Genomic DNA, 17356 nt, shown 5'->3' on the forward strand with positions numbered 1-17356 from the left:
TGCCACTCCCGCGTAACCAGGCGCTCTCCCGAGCCAAAGCGCAATTGCACCAAGCAAGCCGCTGGTGTGAACCGGAGCGTCGGAGCCTATTGTCGGCCAGACCTGAGGACTGAAGCCTCAGATCCACGTCCGCGAGGATCGGGGGCCAGGGAACCCTCGAGGCGGTGCAGTGCTTTTGCGTGAAGCGAGGGCCAAAGCCCCGTATAGCTCCCGTGTGCGCGATTGTGCGTTTGCGGACTAATCAGCGTCCCCTCCGCGCGCACGCTTTGGCCGCAGTACGTACGACAAACAGGAGCTTTGGGTCAACCGAGGGACGGGTACGTCCGGGGGTTCGGTGCGAGCGGCGTGCCTGGCTTCGAGTGCGTTAGCGTCCTTCCCAACGGTCGGATCCAGATACAGGGTCTCCAACAAAATGCGAGGGTTCGCAGACAGTTGATAGACTTCATCGCTGTGCTGGACGCAATTTGCATCAAGCGGGGCCGAGGGGAGAAGGATGGTGAATCGTAAGCGCCCATCTGTCGCCGTGGTCTCACATGCGCAGCTTCCACAAGACGGCTCCTCTTGGGTCCTTCGAGTCTTCGACAGAGCGTCATTGTCCTAGCTGATTGTGCTACGTATAAGTCGTAGACTTCAACCGCCGGTGAACGAAGACCGCGTACCTGGTCTGAAGGGGCGCTTTGCTCTGTCCTGTGCATCCTTCGCGCTGTGGCGCTTTGGTCTTCCTCGACATCCACAGCACCGAGACTGTCCTCACCAACGTCCGCAACACGCCGGCAAATCTGAGCTTCCGCTTCCGGCCGAGGAGTGCCGTGCAGAGGTTCCTGTGGTTGGTGGATTCGCGGTCAGGAGGTGCGGTCTCGTCATTGTCCCTAACATCGCCGGCACTCCATAGAGGCTATCCCAGTCCAACGACGAACCGCCGAGATTACCATTGACCTCGTATTGTACACCTGTCGGCATAACAACACCTTTGAGCGAGGACATCGTCGTGAGGTCAGCCGGATACTTGCGACGAGCCAATGAGTCAACACTTCAAGCTCACTTCCGAACGACGAGGTACGTATCTCGTGCATCCGCACCTCGCAAACGGCACATATTGACAGGCGGCAAGGACACACGCGGTATCATAACGAGGGCTTCCCGCATCACATTGGAGACGATATGGGAGTCGAGTCCGATTGTAGTTGCGTCTATGGAGGCAAGAGTGAGTCCACCCATAACACCTTTGCCACTAGACGTTACGAGGACTCACTGGCACTTGTACACACAATCCGTTCAGGATGAATCCGCACAGCAGCCGCAACTGCACTACTATCTGCTCGCCTCGTATCCTCGACGACTGAAGTCGCAACCTCGTACCACAACACGCTTTGTTCAGCTCGGTCAACCACGCCAACGGAGGTGCTGCCTTTAGGCCTCGGGCCTGTCAGACGCAGTCGCGTTAGTGGTCGCATTGCAGGAGGATGACGAGGTACGTCCATTACCTTCTGTTCGTGTTCGTCACGCACGCGGGCACACCGGGGTCGGCCAGTCATCCTCCACGTGCGGAGGTCTAAGCTCGGGTTGCTCGACGCGTAGATTCACCGTCCGTGTATGATGTGGAAAGGTGTAGGAGTCTGGTTTTCTAGACCCACCACATACCTCACTTCATGCCATAGCGCTCTCTTGGAGGCGGGCGTCGAGTATCTCAGGGAGCACTTGATGTAGGGGGTGACGATTCGACGTGGATATATATACAATGCGCAGCGGCATCTCTCTGTGTATCATCTCCAATGATCAGAGCGGCTTGGGAGACACAAACGGGACGATGACAGTCTTTTCCTTGTCCCACTGCGGCTGGTATTAGAACGAACCGGCCGGGAGCATCAAGGCCGCATAGGAGGGTACGCACCACGTTCCCCATCCAATACACGTCCGCCTCGACCATGGCCTTCACCTCTGCATACGAGTTGGCTTCGTAGATCACCAACGAGCCCGCCATCTTCTTCGGCGCGTCCGGGGTGTCCAAAGCCTCGTTCGGCGACAGCATCGCGCCTCCGATCTCTGAATGTCCGCAATCCTCCTTAAGTCAGTCATCCGCGGACCGTGATAGAACGACGCACTAGCGGCTGGGTTCTTCAGACCGTTGGCGAGGTGGGCGTCGCGGACTGCGAGACGACGATTGACGGCGTCCTCGTCGGCATAGTCGGGAGCGTAGAGGACGAAGTAAGGCATCTTCAGTGTGTTCGTCGTCGTGGTGAAAGATAGGACATGCTTTCCGTTGCACTCATATATACTTCACGACCCGCGGTGGTATTCCCGCGCAACTGCGTGGAAGACTCGGATGAGGACGACCGGGGAGAGCGAGAAGAGCTCCGTGCGAACGTTGCGGGCACATATGCACGGTTGTTCCGTTGTTTCCTTGTTCGTGTGTTCGGTACAATCCTCGCCGCACAAAACTGTGGAGCGGTTCTGCGGCGATGATGTTGCACGACTTAGAGAAGCATCCAATCCTTGATTCTCGCAACCTCCATGCAAGTCATTGTGACTTGCGTCGAGCTATGCGCGTGAACACAGAGCCTATTGGTTGTACGAACGCCCTGGAAAAAGCGGGGGAGAAATATAGGGAGAGGCCAATGCGGACGGGCAGCAGAGCCTACACACCGGCATCAGAGATGCACCCGGGTCAAATGCATGATACGTACCTTCGTGAGCGCATACGCAACGACGGCATTCGCGACATCCCCCGCAATCCTGCCCGACACGAGGACGGACTCTGGTGCGTGAGTCGACAGCTGCTCAGGAGACAGCAGCTCCGGCTTGCTCCCCTTCTCGAACCCGAACCAGCCATACCGCCTGCCCACGCGCTCTGCTCGCGTCTCACCCTCGACCATCCATTCCCTGAACCTTTCCCCCACCCAGCTGTCTCGGACCTGCGCGGCGAAGCCCGTCGTAGCTGCTTGGACTCCAGGCCGAGGCGCGAGTGTCCCTACTATCCCCTCCCCGATGCCCAGCGCGCGTGCACCGAAGAAGAATCCCGCGACGGGTAGTATTGCTGTGAGTTCATGGAGGATGGCGAACGAGACAACCAATGACGGTAGTGGTGTCCGTGTACGCTGAGAAATGGCTGCTAGAGCCTGTCGATACGGGGCGAACTTTGAGTTGGTCGGAGGAGATGTCATGTCGTTAAATCCATAAACAATCAAGTCTTAAGACAACGACAAGGAACGTCGTGGTGTGAGATAAAGTGATAGTTGTGAGCAAACGTTGTGAGAGCCTCGGTCTCTGCAGCCGACGACGGCGTAGCGCCCAGGTTTTGCGGTGCTCTGCGTCTGCTTCGAGCTTGACTTCGTGTTGTCACCATCCTCCTGCCTTCCTTCTCTTCTATCATCTACGGGACGTCTGGGGCATGTCGGCAACGGTGCTGGCATCAGCGCGGTGCGCACGCTCGTTCGCGCTCTCTCGACATGGCCTGCGGACGCTCGCCACGGAGGCCCTCGACTCCCCGTCTACGACCCCGCCAGTCGATGTGTTGCCGGAAAATACTGAAGTCAAACGAAGAAGGCCACCATCGAAGAACCTGGTTCACAGACTGACGAAGAGTGTCTACGTGCGCTCTTGGGACCCGATAGACAACATGTCCGAGTTCTTTGCTATGCTGCGAGGGGTAGAGAAGCGGTTTGGGACTGTGCGGGATTTCCGGTTGGTTCGGGTGAGTGCACGCATTCTTATCGACCTCTTGGTCACTATTATCTTGAATGTGCGCGTACAAGAGCTGGATGTATCGCGCTTCTGAGCGTTGCACGACAACTATTTCCGTACGCTCGTACGCTTCACTGGTCATCGTTTGTACCTCCGTGTCCGTGTCCGTGCCTCAGTAGTGCTGTTGCATCCCAAGCTCTGATTCGCCATGCTGCCGAAATGTCCGCGCGACGAGGAGATTGCGAACTCTTTGCAAGACGACAGCGCGGGTCCAGAATCGTCGCAGTGACAATGCTAGGATGGGTCGCGTGTCCGCCTTGCCCGCATCCAGTACTGTCTACCACCATCTTGAGCTTCCACTACCGACCATCATGCCACTGCCGTTCGCTTCAATGCTGACGGTTCTACAGGACGCCGACGTGTCCACCGCGTACCAGAGCTTTTTCATGGTCGAATTCGCCGACGACGCCACGGTAGATCAAATTCCAGCCAAGGGTACGAACTTGAAGGTCGAGATCCCCATCATCCGAAACAAGCCAGGTGGCATCGGCCTCACCGACCTCAACGGCCTACTGCAGCAGCAGGAGCGCGACTGGACACTCGACACCTCCGGGTTGTACGGCGCGACCGTTCCGGTCCTCCCGCCCGCTGACGGGGAGGAGAAGCTCCAGACGCGCATCGTCGAGTTGGTCGTCCAGCATGCCAGTGCGTGTTCCCTGGTATCTGCACATCACTTGTCGATCTTGTCTAACACTGTCGCGCTACAGAGAAAGAAACTCGAAATCTGTATGAGCGACCGCTGACCAGGTACCACATGTCTTTTGGGGCCGCATTCTACCGCTGGGGCGGTTTCTACCAGCCCAGCAGCAGCGATGACAAGCCGGTCCCGCCGAGGATGGAGTGGGTCCTCTCCAGGTGGAAGGAACGTGCGCAGGAAGATGAACAACGGCGAGAAAGGCAGCAGCCACGGCTGCAGCCGCAGCCTATGGAGGCTCCCGACGTGGCCGTTGACGCGCATGAGGCGGAAACCTCGGTCGCGCAGGAGGCCGCGCACGTTCAGCCAGCCGAGACGAGTGCTTTGCAACCGGAGACACATGCGGAGCAGGTGCCTCAGCGACGGTTGGAACCCTTGGCACCTGTGGAGGCGGATCATCTAGCCACCCCCTCTTTGGAAGCGACGGAGCCTGTCCCGAAGTCGACGCCAGCGACGCCGCGTCTGTCGCGCAAGCAGAAGATCCTGGCCCTCGCGCGGGAGCACGCCCGCACGCCCCCGCCCGACGCTGCTAAGCGTGATGAGGAAGAGGAAGCCCGGAGGAGAGAGGAGGAAGCGCGGGAGCCCCCGGATGCGGAGGTGTCCACGATGCGCGAGAGGCTGCTGAAACTTATGGGGCGGTGGTCATGACCTGCAGGTGTTAGGCGGTGCAGAGTTGGGGAAAGTATCATATGTTGTCCTGGTAATCGCGCATTGGGTAATACATGCGCGTTTCTGCTCTCCGCCCTGCTCGGTGCGATAGCGGGGGGTTCGTGTTCGCCGGATTGTAAGGGGCGTCATATGGTGCGTTCTCTTTCTGTCCTGCGATTGTGCGGACTATATCCATATTCAATTTCGCCGTTGTCAGAAAACTCACTCTCCGGCTGGAGTTTTGTATGCTGGGTACAGCACTAACTGCGCGACTGCACCCAGTCCAATACACGTTGCGCATGCCTTGCCTCCCCGGAACGCCACTGCGGCATACAGAACGAAGAGCGGTTCTCATGTTCTATCTTTGCCTGCGCCCCCTCAGAGAGCACCCTGAACTCAATCTACGCGCGCCTTGTGGTGGCACGATACCGGTACATGCTTCTGTCTGCCGTTCATTCAGTTCACGCCAAGTTCGTCCTAGGCAGAGCGATCGATGCGCCGGTGGACATCTCACCATCACCGCCCTAGTCCGTCCTGCCTGTATCTTCTTCCTTTGAGCCTGTGCTGGGTATCAGTGCGAACTGCATCTCTGTTTCCGCGATGGTTTCAGGATGGCGGGGAGGTGCTTCGTCGGCGTTCACCACAATGCATGGTATACATACAAGTGGAGACCCTCTGCGCCTGGGGAGGCAAGGTGTGCTCTCACTTCGTCTCGCTCTTTCGCTCGCTACCCAGGCCCGTAACACCATGGCCGGAACCGAAGATACGTACGTGGGTTATTCATATCTCGTCAGTTGTGCGACACTCACCACAAATCCTGCTAGCATGGGATGGCTACTTGTTGGAGTGCTGTTGTCGGCAGCGTAAGTGCTCCTTTTGCTCGTTACATCAGTGTCGAAGCGGCGCTCAAGGGTTGCCCTCATCGCATCCTTAGACTCTGGGGCGGTAAGCGTTCTTTGCCCGGACATAGGGAGCCGCCGCTCACGGAGTCCCAGTTTCTCTCACGCAAATGTACAGCTACTACATACAATACCCGGCTGATGACCTCTACCTGAAGTCTCTGGTTCGTCGTTCCCGTTCCCTTCAGACGGGCGCTTCGCATTGTTTACCAGGCTACACCGTAACTCAGGTGGCCTCTGTCTCTGTGATGGAGACAATGCATCAGGTGAGTGATAATATCCACTAATGCGAGAGTATACAGCCTAAAACGCATTCGCGGACGCTCATGATCAGGGCACCATATCTTACACGAGTGAGCTACGGGCCTGCTACGTAGTCATGTCTATCCTAAGCTGACTGCGAGGATCCGTGCAGTCTACTCCTACCTTGTGACCGATTACGCCAACCAAGATGCCCTCAACTTCATATCGAAGTATGTACTGGTCGATTGCCTCGCTGATATGTCGATGTATGATTGACCCACGATCTCGGCTGCAGGGCACTGGTGGTTATGGTAATCCTAGAGGTCTGATTTCAATCTCTCATGTGCGACGGGACCGCAATGCTGACATGACATCGCTTGAAGGCTATTACCGCCCTGATTGTGCAAAGGTAAAGCTCCAAGCGTAGCGCCACTTCGTACTAGAGCTCACCGATGGCTTGCTTAGCTTCTTCGCAATGCGGATCTATCGACGTGAGTGTGACGTCGATGTTATCAACACAATGGTTGATACATAGTCTAGGCTTCCCGCTTTAGTGAGCAGCAAGAGATTTGTCGTCCTGCCCGTGGTACGTGTCGCAATTGTTACACCATCGTGTAGCCTTGCTGAGCGTCGGTCGACGCAGGTTGGACTAATTGTCACTGAGTTCGGTATGCCCGTCATCGCGTGAACATGGTCTTTTCGCTCAACTCCAGTTAACGTCTACTCCAGGCGTTTCTCTCGGTATGTGTGCCTTCTCACATCTCTTCAGACGGCGGAGCCACTGAATTGTCGGATTAGCCTACTCAGCCAAGGCGTACGATCTTTCCGTCCCCCACGAGATATCTGTACTCATGGGCACGTCTCATAGGTCCACGTACAAGACATTTCCAGAATTGAACAAGATCAAGGTGAGAGCTCGTACCTGTACGGGCAGGTAGTGAAGATTACCGAGTGCCGGATGTGTAACAGGGCCTTTCTCTAGCCATGAACGCCTCAGCGGCATTGACGGACGTCACAATCGCCATAATCCTGTGCACGATACTTCAATGTTCGAAGACGGGAAATGTGAAGTAGGTAGAACCTCTGAGGATGCGCAGACTCGTCAGCTGACGGGTCTGTCTCCACGCAGATCAAATCGACTCGTCAATAAACTAGTAGGTCACCATCACTGCGGCGCTCAGTGCAACTACGAATGCTCATGAACTGGTTGCCAGATTGCCTATACTGTCAATACCGGCCTTCTCACCAGGTAAGCGTGGCACTGCAGCACATCTCCGACGCATGCTCATCCGAACGTCAAGCACCTGCGCTTGCGTCTCTCTCATCACCTATCTCGCCCTCCCCGGTTCTTTCGTCTACATCTGTTTCTTCCTACTCATGGGCAGACGTACGTTGTGAATTTCATGAGTTCGCCCGCGGTGGTTGTCCGCTGACAAACGCCCTTGTAGTCTACTCCAACTCACTTCTCGCAACTCTCAATGCACGAGAGCGCCTGCGAGAAGATCTAACTATCTCGTTCAACGAGATATCCATAGGCCATATGCAAAGCGTACCTCCGTGCCCTGTGCGTCTAGAATTAGACCTCGGCGAAACGCCTAAAGTTGCTTCCACGGCGTTTGAGGTGAGCGGACCACTTCAAGCTGTTGTCATGCACTGGCAGCAACTGACGTCCTCGCGGACTCCATCGAAGACACATCAGGACCTCAAACATTCTCCAATTTGCGTTGAAGGAGAGCACGCACTCGGTGTTCTATCCCGCGTCTCAAGTGGTCAGGATGCAGATGGTTCGGCTCTGGTCCGCACCCCAGCTTCTGTGAGCATATCCGAAACCTGACGACTGTGCTCAGGACCCGACGATGAATATGGTCTAGTAGCAATCACGTAGCTCTAAAGCCTAGCTTCAGTCATGAAACCGCATGGTTTAGCTCCCAGACGGAGTCCATTGGAGGACGCTGTACGGGGAGTGCATACTTATAGGATCCTGGTGGCGCAGGAACAGCGGACCGTGAGCTCACGACCTCACAGCGAAAAGGACTATCGCAAAGATCGGCGTGGGTCTGTGGGAACGCACTGAATATAGATGAACAACGAGAAGGGAAGAAGGCGCACCTGCAGCATGTCCTTCCACGCGTCGGCCCTGTTGCAGCTGACTTGCTTGACGGTGCTGCGGCTAGCTTCAATACAAGTCGATTATGCTAGGAGAAACAGGTGATAGGGTACATCCATCGTACACACTACTGAAGTCAGAATACACGACGAGGTAGGAGAAAAAGAGAAGAATACAAATGCGATAGAATACAAACCATGACGCACACACAATAAACCAGATAGGCGGGAGCCTGTCGGGACGCTGCTAAGGCAGCAGACTACAAGTCCGCATTACGCCACGTCGGATCGACCCACTCGAGGCCCAACAGGTCGAACACCTCCTTCTCCGTCTTCGGGAAGAACTCCTTCGAGTCGTATCGTCGCGTTCTAGAGAAACGAGGGTCCCATGCAGATGTTCTTGTCAGCAAAGTCCGGACTGCAGTATGCGCGAAGCAGACAGACTCACATGCCAGAGCTGTCGAACTTCATCCCGAGCTTGTCCTTCGCCCACTGCCGGATGTCGCGCTGGAACATGATCGAGCCCGTCCTGCGTAAAGGTCGTACGTCCCGTGAGACACCCTGAGACTGAGAAGCGGCGACGACTTACCATCCTATCACCGCAGTCCAATACACCTCCGGAGGCGCGAAGATCAGGTCCAGCCGCCTGCGGCTTCCAGTGTGGAACGGGGACGACGGCGGCATGATGAACACCGTAAGCGCCTTCTCGAGCGAGTCCCAGTGGTGCGTGCGCAGCGGGTTGTGACTGTGGAAGCCCGAGAGGTCTGGTAGGCCCTCCTATGATGAGCGCGCGGATTGAGGAAAGGGAAGAAAGAGCGCAAGACGTACGCATGACGTGCGTGACCATGCCGCGCTCGTGCAGCTTGTGCACGAAGCGCTTGCAGAGGCCTTTCACCTTCGAGGCGTCGGGGTGCGTGAACACGATGTCGACGTCATTGCTCTCTGCCTTGCCTCTCCGGTACCTGCGCACAGAAGGTGTGAGAAAGTGCCGCCAAGTGAGACTCCCGAGCGTAGTGCGAAACGTACCCGCCGACGATCGTCGAGACGCAGCCCGGCTCGAGCTCCTCAAGCTCGCGCATAACCACCCTCCCCATCTCCTCCACCTCCGCGCGAGGAATCCTGGCACAGACATCAGCCCCATGCCTATGCGTGAGCAACCATGAGCGCACTTCTTCGCCAAGTCCTCCCTCAGCCCCAGTGCAACGCGAGTCCAGCTGTCCCCAAGGCCCTCGTCGCCCGTGTGCTTCCCGTGCTGCCACGCAGGCTTGCGCGGCTTCTCCTCGACCTCGACGATCTGCGACTGCTTCGCGATGTCCTCCGGCTCGACGCCATAGTACACTTCGAGGTCGTTGAGGTTGCGCAGGCCGAGGTTGTATAGGCGCAGGGCGGTTGAGGGGCCGATGCCGTAGATCGAGCTGAAGAGGGAGAGGGTCTGGAAGCGTTCCGAGGCGCTGATTTTGCCTGTTGTGGTGAGGTTGAGTGAATTCAGTGTGGTTAAAATACACGGGAAAGTACGAACGAGCTTCGGTAATCTTGCCTGTATCAAGAAACTCGTCAATCTGATCTCAGCCCTATCGTCAGCGTTGGGATGCGTGAAATTTGGTAAGGACGCACCAAGCCGGTTATCTTGACCCCGATGTAAGGGAGCTTCTCGACCTGCTTCACCGACCTAATCTCGTGCGGATATGCTGGCTCGAACGTTCAGTAAGGCCGCGTTAACGGGCTTCCCGAACGAATCGTACCTTTGATAACAGAGGCTGCTCTCTCATAACTCAGCGCGCTCCGTTCTTCGCCCTCAAGAGCACGGCTGCGGCGAATGATGTCCAGCTCTTGCACGAGCGCCTGGTTAGGACAGACGAGTGGCGACGCCCTTTGGCAGGCATATCGCGACATGTAGTTCAGCTTCTCCAGATTCGTCGGGATCGGAGGGTCTGGGGGAAGGAGATTCTCCGGCACGGTGACCACTGGTGCATGCTGCCCCTCTACCGCTGCGGTGGAGCGCCCGGTTTCGTGTTTGACAGAGGTGGAGGGAGAAGATGGCGGAGAAGGCAGTTGTTTGGTTTTGAAGCGCGGAGTGACGGCCTCTGAGTCGCCGTCGGAGCACGCACAGGGCTTGCAGTTGCAGTCCGGGCAGTGCTCGATCGTCGTCTGGTGTAGGTCTTGTATGGCGACGTAGTCGTCGCACGGGAGCGCCTTCCCCTGGTCAACAGAGTCGCGCAGCCATGCGGGTGTGACCACGGCTTTAGTTTTCTGTTGCGACGATGAATAAACCAACCAATGAACATAGCTCCAGTAGACATACAGCAATGCTCCAGGGGATGTTCCGTTCGAGGCGGCGACGCATGCCTATGCCAGTAATGATGACGTCGGCGTCCGCAGCGTTCCTGCAGACGCCTTTGGTATGGCGCTCTGCGAGTCCAAAAAGTTGTGCGATGGTGGCGACATCGAGTTTGGCTTGAACGATGTAGACTGTCGTCTCCGGGAGTGCTTTCTCTATCTTCTGTTGTTTCGCTGGAGGCTGCCGAGACGACTCCTCTCCGGACTGTTCGGAGGTTTGGTGAGAGGCCGGAGCAGGTCGTTTGAATGGCATCGTTGAATGCTGTGATATCTTGTCAATACATTCAACCATCATCAAATCAACCACAGAAAGACTGTCTTGACTCACGGGGATGTGGTTAGGATGCTTCGTCAGTGCAGGATTGTCATGGTGGAAACCAAGTTGCGCTTGACGCCGGGAAGGAGGTTCCAGGCCGTTGAGGCGCCAGGAAATAACCCTCCCGAGAATTCGGTTTCCTTTCGCGTAAAGTACGCTTGACACTCGAAAGTCTGCTCAGATGGTTGTCTTGGATATGAGTACTGAATTGTGTCCGAATATTCCTGGCCAGGGCCACGCAAATTACTCAGACGTACCTCGTGCCATCATGTGGCAGAATGATGCCGGGCGGACCGGCGACGCAAATGCACTGCGAACCACTCGGATCCCTGTAGTTAAAGGCTGCTCAATAGCGAGTATTTCGGGTCTTCTTGCACTGACACTGAGTCTGCCCATGGTTGTCCACAAATAACGTTGAACAGTGAACTTCGGAGCCAGGATAAGATCATCACCTTCATAATAATAGAAGTTAGAACGCACCATTTGTAGCTCTTAGAGAACAAAATTCTTGAAAACCAACTAGCTTCCTACTCACCCTACCAAGTCCCCCAAAAGAGTCTCCATGTCGTTGATGGAGGCTCTCAATGCCTTTTGCTGGCGGAGAAGAGCTTGAAAGCTAGGCTATTCAGGTGGGCCCTTAGTCAGAGAGGTTAACACTTGTGCTTATCATTTGGAAGGCATTTCACTAAAAGGTTACAATAGGCGTTGACGGCTAATCCGGCCCGGAATCCCGGCCCGTTCTACGTCGTTCCGAATCCCATCTCGCGAACTTATACTGTTAGGCACCAAGTCGGAATGGCAACCTTACCATCCTTCTCTCACTTCTGTTCACGACCAACCCGCTGAATATGCCTTACTTTGCGGTCTACGCTCCCGATTACACCGATGACGACGCCATCAACCGCCGTCTTGCCGTCCGCGAGACACACCTCGCCAACGCCGCAAAGAACCCAGCAATGAGTGCGTATCTTTCCTCTCATCATGCGGAGTATGATCCTGATCATAACATGCAGAGCTGGGAGGCGCGATGTTGTCGCCAAACGAGGCCTTGGATACCCCGGACGCGACCAAGAAGATGGCGGGCTCGTTGATGATCTTCGAGGCCAACTCATACGCGGAGGTGAAGGCCATAGTCGAGTCGGACGTGTACTGGACGGGGAACGTGGTGCGTATGCTTCTTCTTGTCACTGGCATCCGCTTGCGTCTGACATCCACCGTAGTGGGACAAGGAGAAGACCGTTATCACCCCCTGGGTATCGCCCAAGCCTCTCTAACGATGGGAGATTAGCATAAGCAGAAGGATATCCTGCTGGAGAAGATACTGCGCAATGTGTGTATTGAATAATCTACCTGCCTCAAATCACGCCCCCACTGGCAAGTCTTGCCGAAAGTCCTTGACTCCCCGGCCGTTCTCGGGTTTGGCATGTTAGAGAGGAGGGCGTACGACCAGTCCTCTCTTGCTGCTACATCTTCCTATATGATTATGCGATCGCAAGATCACAACGCGGTCGCAACGAACGGTTGCATTGAGCCTGAGACGCGCGCACCAGCCCGACAGATAGGTCTGTGTTGAGGCTACCCATCGAAGGTGATGCACATTGCATTCAGCGGCACAACGGTGTCGATGCTTGACTAGTTCGCAGATTGCACATGGTGCGAATTCCTCGTATCGCGCGAAAGAGGTTCTGAATAGACAGGCTCAACGACACGTCGGAATCACCATTATCGGCACGCGATGCACATCTCAAGGAGCGTCAGTAGGTGTTTCACCACTCACTCCCGCATGACTTCTTCAACTCAAGTATGCCGGGAAGGCTTGTATTTCTGTGCTCTACAGTCGTACACAAATAGTGCATTGGCTCAAAGAGCCAGACAGGGGCGGTCCGTCTCGATTCGTACGACGTGCTAGAGGTCATGCCCACGTCGCCGATGTCGACATGCTCACAGCAGCAAAGACAGAACCTTCCGACATATCCCCTAACCATAATTTCTCGGGCTCAACTCTCTCTCCGAGCGCGCCGATGGCCTCACGCAGTCGACACGAGCAATCCGAGCATATAAGTTCCGTGCGTGTGACAACCAGTACGTGGCCTTTCCCGATAGGCATCACAGCTATGAAGGACGGGAACGTGAAGGCGATGGGCGTACCTCGTCCCTCCATGGTGCGACTATCAACCCCAGTGGGCCTGGCGGTCGAGAACCTCCATTGGGATGTGGTTCAGCGACATGGATATTCCTGCTGCAGAAGTACCCGATGTCGATGCGACAAAGGTCGGTCGGCGCGGATGAAACGGGCAGATGTAGAGTCTGGGTAGTGCGGTTGCGGCTACTCTGCGCGTCCGTATACGTTCTGGATTGCATGTGTGCAGTGAGCGGTGAGCTTCGTGATGGTTCAATATTCCGTTGGGCTTGGACTCACTGGACTCTATAGACGCGTCTCCACTAGAAGGAACCGGTTCTATATAACTGGCGCGGTTGGGGAAGCACGCAGGTGCACGAGGAAATGAAGTGACCACGCACCAAGGAATACAAGTCCAACCTATCCATAACGGGTTCTCGAGTCGGTGGCACTACTTGCTGGTCTATCGACTTCCCGTGATAGAGTGTGGCTCTTTGATCAGAAGGGGTGGAAGCGTGGGGGAGAAAAAAGAGTCGTGGACAACTATAGGTGAGATTGAAGTGTTGGCTCATTGACTCGTCGCAAGTATCCGGCTGACCTCACGAAGATGGCCCCGCTCAAGGATGTCGTTATGTCGACAGGGGTACGATACGAAGTCGATAAAGATGTTGGCGATCCGTCGTTGGACTGGGCTGATGCTAGGGAACAGGACGAGACCGCACCTCCTGACCGCGAATCGCCCAACCACAGGAACTTCTGCAACTCCTCGGCGAGAAGCGGACGCTCAGATTTGCAGACGTGTTGCGGACGTTGGTGAGGACAGCCTCGGTGCTGTGGACGACGATGAGGGACCAAAGCGCCACAGTGCGAAGGATGCACAGGACAGAGCAAAGCGCCGCTTCAGACCAGGTACGCGGTCATCGTTCACAGGCGGTTGGGGTCTGCGACTTATACGTAGCACAATCAGCTAGGACAATGACGCTCTGTTGAAGGATCCAAGAGGACCCGTCTTGTGGAAGTTGGGCATGTGAGACCACGACGACAGGCGGGCGCTTATGGTACACCCATCCTTTCTTGCCCTCGGCCCCGCCTAACGAAAATCCCGCACAGCACAGCGATTAATTCTATCAATTTTTTGCTTGCTCCGTATGCTTTTGAAGGCATTGGATCTGGATCGGACCGTTGAGAAGGACGCTAGCGCACTCGAAGCCAGGCACGCCGTTCGCCGCACCGAACCCTCCGGACGTACCCATCCCTCAATTACCCCAAAGCTCCTGTTTGTCGTACGTACTGCGGCCAAAGCGTGCGCGCGGAGGTGAGGCACTGCCACAGGAAATCCGTCATCGTTTGACTATTCAGGAAATAATCATGAAATGGTAAGTGAAATGTTAAGCTCTATCATTCGCCGAAATTTCCGGCGACTGCGCCTCTCTAGGCTAAGAAAAGGTTGCGAGAATATTTCCTAAGGCTGAAAAGGTTCAAACGTATGATTGAGCAAAGTATCTGAAAGTTTGATTCTTTCCTCCAAATTACTTACCATTTCTCGCGTGCGGAAAGGATACGTTCTTTGCAGTGTGCCCCTCAAACGTACAAGCGCGCACATGCAACTCCGCCGACGGGGCTTTGGCCCTCGCTTCGCAACGCAAAAGCACTGCACCGCCTCGAGGGTTCCCTGGCCCCCGATCCTCGCGGACGTGGATCTGAGGCTTCAGTCCTCAGGTCTGGCTGACAATAGGCTCCGCTGCTCCGGTTCCCACCAGCGGCTTGCTTGGTGCAATTGCGCTTTGGCTCGGGAGAGCGCCTGGTTACGCGGGAGTGGCAACCCCCGCCACGGATCCACAGGCCCGCTTGGACTCGAGGCTGTTGGCGATTTCGGCATCGTGTCAGGCGCGCTTGGGACACGGTCACGTTAACGTTCTGAGCGAGCAATGGGTGCGCGTTTTCCTTTGTTCCTCTCTCGTTCGCTTTGGCTGGCCAGGGTTCCCCCGTTTCCCAGTTAAATAGCCCGTCTGTTGGGCCTTTCGGTCCTCAGCACCTTCTATCCCTCTCTCTCATTCTCTCATAGCCTTTAGGCGAAGCCGAGGTTATCGCTTCTTTCAAGGTCCGTTCAATCTTGTTCTATGCCTGGTGCCGGGAATGCTAACTATTGTGACCGCAGCACTCATTCTGTTTCAGAGATCCTCTCAACCACCTCCAACGCTCGCGATGTCTATGGAACGTGCCTCCTCCTCCTCCTCCTCCTCCTCCCCCGTAATGAGCCCGTCCGGGTCAAGCCCCCAATCATCCTCCCCCCGTCTGTCACCTCCACCTACCCCGACAGCGCGCCCGCCCTTGAAAAGGCCATTGAATAGTTTCATATGCTTCCGAACCGAGGGGGCGAAGAACGCTGGCGATCAGAAGGTGTGGTCCAAAGTCTGCGGAGCGATATGGAATGGGATGGACAAGGAGCAGAAGGCTCCATATGGGAGGCGCGCTGCAGAGCAGAAGCAGAAGCACAAGGCGGCGATAGCCTCGTTGCTTGAGAAGCGGCGGTTGGGACTTCCGTTGTCCGAGGAGGAGCAGACGGCGTTGGAAGAGTACAATGAGGGACGGAAGAGTCGGAAGCCTGCCCGGAGGACGCGGAAGATCCCTGCTGCGGTGGACGAGGGTGAAGGTCGTCCGACGAAACGGCGGCGGACAGGGGGCTTGGAGTCCCCAATGTCCTCCGCTCCCGCGTCGGGCTCGCGGGCGTCGTCGGCTCTGGGGCTGTCGATCCCGAGTACACCGGGTTCGACGGCGTTTGGCGGCACCAGCATGCTGCCACCACCCTATCTCGCCGACGATTTGTCCGCAGCGATGCAATCTGGCGGCATGTTGGGGCCGTATCCTCCGCAAACACTTACGGTCGAGCAATTTCCTCCCGCAAGTAATTTCGATTTTTCGTGTCCGCCACCATCCCGACAACAGGGAAGTATGGGTGCTCCGACCTACGACAGAGCTCATCGCCCCTATCCCGTCCGTCGTGCCTCGACATTCGTGCAACACTATAGGCCCTCCATTCCCATGCTGTCCCATGCCTCGCAACAGGGGACATACGTGCAGTCTGGCCCCTCGCACCACAATGGTTTCGTCCACAACACCTTCCCGCCGCCGATCTCTGCTCCTGCTCCCTGCTATCTTCCACCTTCGTTGGGTATGAACCACGCCTTAAACGAGTCGATGATCGCTGTGGAGACGGATACACTCTGGCAGCCTCCCTTTCTTCAGCCTCAGTCTGCTCGTTACGAGGATCAGAACTTCTCTGCAGGGTATGCGGTGGTGGAGGCAGGGGCATGGACCGGCACCGGAATGCCAAACTTCGGCGTCGCGTTGCAGCCCCAAGCTGCGGCGTCCAGCACCACCGGGGACATCGATTTTGGATTCTCCTTGGAAGAGTCTCTGGACACGAACTTCGGGGACTTGCCCGACCTTGGGTTGCTCCCGGCTGAGGGCGGGGATGGGATGGAGGGTGGCTATGGGTTCGTGGGCGGTGACGTTGCGTACGACGGGCAGTATGAGGCGTACGACGCTCATCCGGGACCTGAGTACGGTGGATACCATCTCGGCGTTTGATTACCTTATGTTTTTGCCTGGCTCCTATTTGTTTCGGATACATGGTCTAGTTCCCATCTCGCTTCTCTCCTAGTACATACCCCGCACACGGCCCTTCATCTCTTCCTCGTATATTAGCTTCTCGTCTCTTCTGTGTCTTGTATATAGATCTTTGACTTGTACTGGTAGCTATCTCTGTGAATGTAGAATGCTTCTGTCTTCCAAGCATTATGATTGTTCGGAAGAGAAATGTGGTTTCAAGGTATGCACTCCTTGATGTTTCACTTGCCATATTGAGACAACCCCAGAACACCGCCACCTCGCTTAGACTTTCGCTGTCCGAATGGGTGAGGTCGAACTTACCGTACTCACTCCCTGCCTTGAGACATGTCTCAGCCCCGCTATCAACCATCAATAGCTCATGGACTGAACTTGTCGTAATTGCTGAAATCTCGGTGTATCTCACCCTTCTTCATCCTTATCGGCTAGACCGCACCCCAACTTGATCGGATGCGACGGCCGAAACGTTCACATCAAATTCCTAACACGAGGTCTCTCTCCAACTTCTTCAAATTCTGCGCCGCCACGCACCAGGTTATGTATGGATTGATATGAGGAGCCGGCATCGTGCCGGACGGGCGCAGAACATCATGTGGTGCGCTCTTCCCCCCGGTCTTTCGAGC

The 17356-nt window shown here is 56.0% G+C and overlaps 9 protein-coding genes across 9 annotated transcripts; 5 read left to right on the plus strand and 4 right to left on the minus strand.

The window, feature by feature from the left end:
* Positions 1 to 207: 207 nt before the first annotated feature.
* Positions 208 to 629, minus strand: L226DRAFT_160263 (uncharacterized protein). Its single transcript, XM_067672525.1, has one exon. It carries the CDS (start codon positions 591 to 593, stop codon positions 303 to 305), a length of 291 nt encoding a protein of 96 aa, XP_067532577.1. The 5' UTR covers positions 594 to 629; the 3' UTR covers positions 208 to 302.
* Positions 630 to 1776: 1147 nt separating this feature from the next.
* L226DRAFT_467496 (uncharacterized protein) lies at positions 1777 to 2214 on the minus strand (the record flags this gene model as incomplete). Its single annotated transcript, XM_067676067.1, has 3 exons — positions 1777 to 1830; positions 1892 to 2043; positions 2103 to 2214. 3 exons carry the CDS (start codon positions 2212 to 2214, stop codon positions 1777 to 1779), a joined length of 318 nt encoding a protein of 105 aa, XP_067532578.1.
* Positions 2215 to 2518: 304 nt separating this feature from the next.
* L226DRAFT_524888 (uncharacterized protein) lies at positions 2519 to 3161 on the minus strand (the record flags this gene model as incomplete). Its single annotated transcript, XM_067678922.1, has 2 exons — positions 2519 to 2635; positions 2685 to 3161. The coding sequence occupies 2 exons, from the start codon at positions 3159 to 3161 to the stop codon at positions 2519 to 2521; spliced, it is 594 nt and encodes a 197-aa protein (XP_067532579.1).
* A 173-nt stretch (positions 3162 to 3334) lies between these two features.
* L226DRAFT_160294 (uncharacterized protein) lies at positions 3335 to 5415 on the plus strand. Its single transcript, XM_067672526.1, has 4 exons — positions 3335 to 3691; positions 4092 to 4386; positions 4449 to 5236; positions 5301 to 5415. The coding sequence occupies exons 1-3, from the start codon at positions 3389 to 3391 to the stop codon at positions 5081 to 5083; spliced, it is 1233 nt and encodes a 410-aa protein (XP_067532580.1). The 5' UTR covers positions 3335 to 3388; the 3' UTR covers positions 5084 to 5236; positions 5301 to 5415.
* Positions 5416 to 5740: 325 nt separating this feature from the next.
* L226DRAFT_615032 (uncharacterized protein) lies at positions 5741 to 8114 on the plus strand. The gene is made up of 21 exons (XM_067686717.1): positions 5741 to 5850; positions 5908 to 5946; positions 6018 to 6028; positions 6079 to 6146; positions 6213 to 6248; positions 6317 to 6335; positions 6398 to 6455; positions 6521 to 6548; positions 6609 to 6634; positions 6691 to 6716; positions 6780 to 6811; positions 6869 to 6893; positions 6955 to 6966; positions 7024 to 7133; positions 7195 to 7295; positions 7355 to 7379; positions 7440 to 7474; positions 7527 to 7612; positions 7674 to 7846; positions 7916 to 8020; positions 8073 to 8114. Exons 1-21 carry the CDS (start codon positions 5831 to 5833, stop codon positions 8094 to 8096), a joined length of 1059 nt encoding a protein of 352 aa, XP_067532581.1. The 5' UTR covers positions 5741 to 5830; the 3' UTR covers positions 8097 to 8114.
* Positions 8115 to 8397: 283 nt separating this feature from the next.
* L226DRAFT_615033 (Nucleotidyltransferase) lies at positions 8398 to 11159 on the minus strand. The gene is made up of 11 exons (XM_067686718.1): positions 10997 to 11159; positions 10634 to 10930; positions 10074 to 10581; positions 9946 to 10019; positions 9851 to 9890; positions 9501 to 9792; positions 9358 to 9450; positions 9160 to 9293; positions 8921 to 9095; positions 8780 to 8860; positions 8398 to 8700 (listed from the first exon to the last, which is right to left on the minus strand). The coding sequence occupies exons 2-11, from the start codon at positions 10919 to 10921 to the stop codon at positions 8592 to 8594; spliced, it is 1794 nt and encodes a 597-aa protein (XP_067532582.1). The 5' UTR covers positions 10922 to 10930; positions 10997 to 11159; the 3' UTR covers positions 8398 to 8591.
* Positions 11160 to 11772: 613 nt separating this feature from the next.
* Positions 11773 to 12538, plus strand: L226DRAFT_554191 (uncharacterized protein). Its single transcript, XM_067682981.1, has 3 exons — positions 11773 to 11944; positions 11998 to 12149; positions 12205 to 12538. Exons 1-3 carry the CDS (start codon positions 11833 to 11835, stop codon positions 12256 to 12258), a joined length of 318 nt encoding a protein of 105 aa, XP_067532583.1. The 5' UTR covers positions 11773 to 11832; the 3' UTR covers positions 12259 to 12538.
* A 1551-nt stretch (positions 12539 to 14089) lies between these two features.
* On the plus strand, positions 14090 to 15134 carry L226DRAFT_160394 (uncharacterized protein). Its single transcript, XM_067672527.1, has 3 exons — positions 14090 to 14161; positions 14214 to 14418; positions 14677 to 15134. The coding sequence occupies exons 2-3, from the start codon at positions 14252 to 14254 to the stop codon at positions 15014 to 15016; spliced, it is 507 nt and encodes a 168-aa protein (XP_067532584.1). The 5' UTR covers positions 14090 to 14161; positions 14214 to 14251; the 3' UTR covers positions 15017 to 15134.
* L226DRAFT_615035 (uncharacterized protein) lies at positions 15005 to 16893 on the plus strand. Its single transcript, XM_067686719.1, has 2 exons — positions 15005 to 15204; positions 15262 to 16893. The coding sequence occupies exon 2, from the start codon at positions 15309 to 15311 to the stop codon at positions 16692 to 16694; it is 1386 nt and encodes a 461-aa protein (XP_067532585.1). The 5' UTR covers positions 15005 to 15204; positions 15262 to 15308; the 3' UTR covers positions 16695 to 16893.
* The last annotated feature ends 463 nt before the right edge of the window (positions 16894 to 17356 follow it).

This window comes from Lentinus tigrinus, assembly GCF_003813185.1.
Source record: "Lentinus tigrinus ALCF2SS1-7 unplaced genomic scaffold L226scaffold_25, whole genome shotgun sequence".
NCBI classification, from domain to species: Eukaryota; Fungi; Basidiomycota; class Agaricomycetes; order Polyporales; family Polyporaceae; genus Lentinus; species Lentinus tigrinus.